The 6,371-nt window shown below is 46.1% G+C and overlaps 1 protein-coding gene across 1 annotated transcript; it reads right to left on the reverse strand.

Moving 5' to 3' along the window:
- Positions 1–232: 232 nt before the first annotated feature.
- LOC138942850 (uncharacterized) lies at positions 233–1,566 on the reverse strand. The gene has a single exon (XM_070313313.1). The coding sequence runs from the start codon at positions 1,238–1,240 to the stop codon at positions 233–235; it is 1,008 nt and encodes a 335-aa protein (XP_070169414.1). The 5' UTR covers positions 1,241–1,566.
- Positions 1,567–6,371: the final 4,805 nt, after the last annotated feature.

Raw genomic sequence — 6,371 nt, forward strand, 5'->3', positions numbered from 1 at the left:
TTTGGCGCACTATTTAAGTTGCGCTTGTTGGACTTAGATTATTTAAGAGGAAAAAAAAAATAGAAATTCAAAAGGTTGAAATTTTGACAGGACGTGACACCTCCCCCCTCGGAAAAGAATGCTGGACGTTATTGTTCCAACATTCTCCAGAGCGCTTAAACTAATGCTTGTAGTACGCTTACATCATTTTCTTAAAGTTACGTTAACGATTGATCATGCGATTTTTATTAACCTAGAGTTCTCGGTGGGTATATAGATATTTGTTCAATTCGCCATAGTCTTTCAGTGGGGCGTTTGGTGAGTTTTGAGAGTCCTTGCGTGTACTTTCTCTAGGCACTTTTTCACTATTCTCAGGGAGGGCAAGGGGCGTTGATTCTGTAATAGGGGTCTCCGGGTCCGCTTGTTCCCTGGGTGCTGGCTGTCCGCGGGATCTCATCTGCAGGAGAAGGTGGGTGATTGAGCTCCAGACTGCTCCCAGCAGGTGAAGACTCCAGCCATAGACAGAGTGAAGAGCGTAGCCTCTTATAATAGAGTCGATTACAAGCTTAGCGAGTCTCACTAGTAGGATTATGGCGAGCACTCCTGCGCTTGCTGATCCGAACGTGATGAATCCCTGCCACAGTCGTGTTCCGGCGTTTTCCGCTATCTTTTCTAATGACTTCTCGTCCATGAGATTATACAATGACACGCTCCCATGAGGGATTGTGTGTCCCATAGCTCCCTGCGCGATGGTGTCTAACATCGCGGGTTTTTCTACTGGGAACATTATGTGATTCCTCAAGCGGTCCAAGTCTTCTGTGGAGTAAATTCCGCTGGTCGCGAGATTTGATGGGCTCACGTACTTCCACCGGAGCTTAGTTAATGGCTGGATGGTTGGTGGTGGTAAGGCCTCGATAGGTCTCGGCGTGATTCGAAACCATGTGTCCTCGACTCTGTACATGGTCGGCAACAACTCGCTGCATTCTCTTGTAGTTCCTGTCTTCATTAGTATCCTCGATCTTGGCGATAAGAAATATGACGTATTACCATGCGAGACGGGTAATTCGTTATAACATCCCTCGGTCTGTCGAATTTTGCACAGGGTGGGAACGCACTTGATGATATGAATTACCTCGCCGGCGGTGATTGCCATGTAGCCTGGTGATTTCATCAAACGGAATGCCATCTCATCGGGGGCGATGCTGGAAAGTGAGAGTGCGTTTTCCAGAATTTGTCTCTCCAGGGCGCATTTTTGGCCCATGATGTCCCGGTACAGCTGCGTCAATTGAGTCTTCAGGTGCTTTTCCACGTATATGAACTTGGAGTTCACATATGAGAAGATATCGAGGTTGTCGATGGCGATTCTTGATTGGGATTTGAACGTTCTTCCCGGTTGCGTCTCGAGGATGGATAGCTTCGGGTGTTCTGTCTGAATTAACTTATAGCCGCAGAGGTTCGTATCCGAAGTCTTGGCTAGAGCGAACGTAGTTTCCTTTGTTGTGACCGTGTAGATGACGGGGGACTCTTTCTGTGCCTCCTTGGGGGTGAGCCGGTAGGCGATGCCTTGGTATAGTACGTCATAGCGTCGGAAGTTGCAGCTATCCGTCGGTATGATTCTCCAGTACGTTGACGTACCGTCTGCGTCGCTACATTCACCCTCCGTTGCACGACAACGGCTTCCTGAGGGTAAGACGACTTCATTTGTGGTGTGCTTGATCGGCAGCTCCAGGCTCCTGGTAGTTATCTTGATAGAAGCTTGTACGATCACGTTGTCCCATGTTCCGTATGGATCGCTGAATTGCGTCCCCGTGCAGCGTCCGTCTACGGTGAGGGTTCCGGCAAATGTCAGGCTATGCGTGGATGTGGTGTTTATTTTGATTCCTGTGATGAGAGCGTTGCCTCCCAGGAATATAGTTCCACTGTCGTGCAGCTTCTTGCACGTTTCGGCAGATATTTCCCGGATGTATTCTCGCTTCCCATTTTGTACGGCGGAGATGTGGGAATGCATTCCACAGTAGTATATGGTCCGGTCGATCTCAATCCGGCATTGTAGGCCCGTGGTGTGGTCGAACTCGCTTAGTTGTAACAACTGTACGTAAACTTCTTCAGTTCTTGGTTCTATATTTTCGAGTTGGCATTCTCCTATCTCTGTGAGGGAGAGGGTGGTGATGTTCAATCCATCACTACCGCAGTCGTATCCCGTTAGGCTGTATGCAGTAGAGGATAGAAGTGCAATGATGATGATGATCGGTGAAGTATGCTCCATGTTAAGACTCACTGCTAACTGGTCGATCCTCCTCCGGTGCGGTGTTATTATAGCTGTTGCGGTCAGGGACTCAGGGGGGGGGGGTACCGATCGAAGTGGGGGCTTGGTGTGGCGAGAGCTTTAGTTTATCCGCGTGCACGATTCGCGTCTTATGTCTACTTATGGCTATTTTGATATTATTATTACTGAGTATTTCGGTGATTCTATAAGGTCCAGTATACTGGTCGCCCAGTTTACCTTTTGTGGGTTCTCGTAACAGATATACATTAGTTCCTACCTTAAATCTACGCGTCTTAATCTTACGGTCATAGTATCGCTTTGACCTTTGCTTAGAATTAATTAGGTTTTCACGCGCTATTGCTTGTGCGTCTTTGATTTTGTTAAACAGGTCGGTCAGATACTTTGCGTAGCTTTCATTTATCTCATTAGTCGTGTCTGATTTGCTGGAGGGTACTTTGGCTACTTTGCCGAACACTAGTTCGTGGGGAGTGTATCGCGTGCCCTCATGGACGCTGGTATTGTACGAGAATGACGCTAACCTCAAAAGTCTATCCCAGTCATTGTTTTTATTTACAAACTGTTTTAGGTATTCCCAGAATACTTGATGTGATCGTTCTACTGAACCGTTTGATTGTGGTCTGTATGCCGTGGTTTTAAAGTGTCTAATTTTGAATTTGTGCGCTACATTTCGCATAAGGCTATTAAGGAAGTGTGAGCCTTGGTCGGTTAAGATAGCTTTCGGAGCACCGAATGTGCATATAAATTCGTTAGTGAAAGCGTCCGCTACGTCTATCGCACCTGCGTGTCGGAGAGGGAGAGCTAATGAATATTTTGTTAGTAGGTCTTGAATGGTTAATATATACGCATTGCCTGATTGTGTGGTGGGCAGAGGGCCCATGATATCCATTGAGATCTTTTCAAAGGCGGAATCAGGGGTGTCCGTCAGTACCATCGGTTGTCTGGTTTTTATTCTAACTAGTTTCTTTAGCTGACACGAACGACAGTTTCGAACAAAAGTTTGTATGTCTGCCTTCATTCCAGGCCAATGATAATTTTTCTTAACGCGGTTGTATGTTTTCGTTACACCCTTGTGTCCTCCTATTGCCGAACAATGGTTTTCTGTCATGATCTCATGTCTATCGTTCTCCGCGGGGGTCGCTATTTTGTTTGTACATATAAATACGTTTATATTGGTGTTTTCTAATATGCGAGTAAGTAGCGAGTGTACTGTCTCCCAGGGAACATTATCTACGTCCCCTTTTGCTATGGAAACTGATCGCAAATCCAGTTCCGTGACGATATCTAAGAGCGAGCAATGCTTCCTTTATAATGTTTTTCTCTGTTACTCCGGATATTCGTTCTTTTACAACTAACGATATTATATGGCGATTACCGTTTTTATTTACTTTACCTCTGGCCAGTGTGGCATCTTTAATCATAGGTAATGATTTTGTTTCCTGGAGCATCCGGACTCCCAGGTCAATAGGCGCACCCTGCTGCGTAGTGAAGATTACAAGATTATCTCTACGGGTTGTGAAATTGTAGGAAATTGCTACGATTTTCGGTCCCGTTACATTTTTCGTGGAGGCGGTTTCATTAACGTTGTCAAATATACAAGAAGCATTATCGGAGTCAGAGCTGCTGTCGGTCTCGTTATCGCTTAGAGTTTCGTTAATGTCGTTTGGCGTTAATGATGGTTCCGTATCGTTATCTGCTATGTCGTCGTCAGTCGGTGCGAGTTCATTACCGGGTCTAGGATTCTTTGTATTAAATAAAGATTCGTTGGAGCTGGTTATTACATCATCGCGCCTGAGAGGAAACATTCGGGTCTCATCGTTCCTTTGTATCCTCTCCGATATCGCATGGACGCGTGTCGGATTTCGCGATAGCTCATCCGCGTTCACATTCATCTTTCCTGCTTTATAAATCACTTCGTACTCGTACTCGGCTAATTTTAAACGCCAACGGACCAATCTGGAAGTCGGGTCTTTTACGGAATGTAACCACACCAACGGTTTATGATCAGTTATTAGTTGAAATTTTCGTCCGTATAGGTAGGGGCGGAAATAATTTACACAATATACAATAGCTAAGAGTTCCTTTTCAATTGTGGAATAGTTTTTTTCTGGGGAATTCAACAAACGCGACGCGTAAGCGATAGGAAGGTCTTTCCCGACTGGTCCCTGGCTTAGTATTCCGCCTATCGCATAGCCCGAAGCGTCGGTGGTAACTACAAAAGGTTTTGTAAAATCGGGGTATTGCAATATTGGTTCTGTACACAATGTTTCGCGGAGTTGTACAAAGGCTAATTCTTGCTCCTTCTGCCAGTTGAAATGTTCGTCTTTTTTCAGTAAATCCGTTAGGGGGCGCGCTGTTTTAGAAAAATTAGGAATGAATCTACGATAGTACCCTGCTAATCCGAGGAATTGTTTGATATTCTTTGCGTTCTTAGGTGTCGGAAATTCTTTTACCGCTCGAATTTTCGCGGGGTCGGGTCTCACACCTTTGTTGCTGATAATATGACCCAAGTAGCCGACTTCCTTCCTCAGGAATTCGCATTTGTCCGGTTGGAGTTTCAAATTGGCTTGTCTTAGTCTACCGGCAAGTTTGTTAAATTTAGTTTCGTGTTCTTGGAGTGAGCTTGCGTATAATACAATATCGTCTAGATAAACGAAGAGTTCGCTACCCTGCAGTCCCGTCAAAACCTGATCCATGAGTCGCTGAAACGTTGCAGGAGCATTCTTGAGACCGAATGGCATACGGCTAAATTCGTAATGTCCGTGAGGCGTAGAAAAAGCTGTTTTTTTCGCGTGTGACTCATGCATCGGTATCTGATGGAAACCTGATGCGAGATCGAAAACGCTAAAGTATTTCGCACTACCTAATTGATCCAGGATCTCCGTAATATTCGGGAGCGGGTACGCGTCTCCTATTGTTTTTTCGTTTAATGCACGGTAATCTATGACCATGCGCCATCTTTTATTGCCTTTTGAGTCCGCCTTTTTAGGTACGATCCACAGCGGCGAGTTATACGGGGATTCGGAGGGTTTTATTATATTGTTCTTTAACAGTTCCCCTACTTGCTTTTCTATTTCCTCCTTATGTATGGGAGGAAATCTGTATTGTTTAGTATTAACGGGCTGCTCGTCGGTCGTCGCGATTTTATGTTTAATTACGCTGGTAAAGCCTAACTTAGTACCAGGTAATTGGAATAAATCCCTATGTTTACTGATTAAACGCGAGACGTGATCCGTTTCTTCCTCGTTTAAATGGCCTAAGCGGAGCGAGTCGTGAATAGTCTGCGTCTTTTCGCGCTCATCGGTGCGGACCATCGCGGATGTGGCAAGTACTTTACTATCGTTTTTCGTTTCAGAACTAATATTCCCTAGGGAAAATTCTTCTATTTCCTGTAGTTCGACAGTCGGAATTGCGAATATATGAGTTTGTTCGCTTGAATTAATAACGCCGGCGTATGCTATGCCGCCGCGATTTGTGACGACGGCGTCTCCTAGGTAGACGTCTTCGTGCAAATGGATCCGTGGAATGTAGCCCTCGCTTATGTCTGGGTTACTAACGCGAAGAGGGATCACGGTACGCGCTCTTGCGGGTAACGTGATAGTATCTCGACCGCAGTCGAATGGGACTCTTATCCCCTGCCAGATTACGCATTTTTCGACGAAGTTAATGTTCGATGCATTGCGTAAAAAATCCGAGCCTAATATACCGTCTTGGGATATGGGGAAGTTGTCCTCGACAACATGTAACTTGATCCCGTATCCCAGGTACTCGATATCGGTTGTTCCGAGGGTTTCAATTCGCCCGTCCGTAATTCCGCTAAGGATTATCGTTGATTCGGGGTTGATGCTAGACTTGGGATCTATCCGACATCGCTTTACGAGGTTAGGTGCGGCGCCCGTGTCGACCATAAATTTAGTGCTCGGTGAAAGACCTTCCACGGACAGGGTCACCGTAGGCGCGTGAGAGAAGTCTTCGGGGCTTACGATCGCGATTCGCGTGGCTCTTCCTCCTGCTCTGTCGCTATTGTTCTTATCGGACGATCTGTTTCGTGGCTTCTTCCCGCTCGAGGTTCGTCCGCGGGCCTCGAGGGGCGGTAGCCGTTTCCCTG

This window comes from Polyergus mexicanus, unplaced genomic scaffold (genome assembly GCF_030449975.1).
Source record: "Polyergus mexicanus isolate NDT 795.1 unplaced genomic scaffold, iyPolMexi1.0 SCAF_24, whole genome shotgun sequence".
NCBI lineage: Eukaryota > Metazoa > Arthropoda > Insecta > Hymenoptera > Formicidae > Polyergus > Polyergus mexicanus.

Excerpts from the sequence above, each read along its gene's own strand:
- LOC138942850 (XM_070313313.1), bottom strand. The coding sequence starts at position 1,240 with ATGGGCCAAAAATGCGCCCTGGAGAGACAAATTCTGGAAAACGCACTC.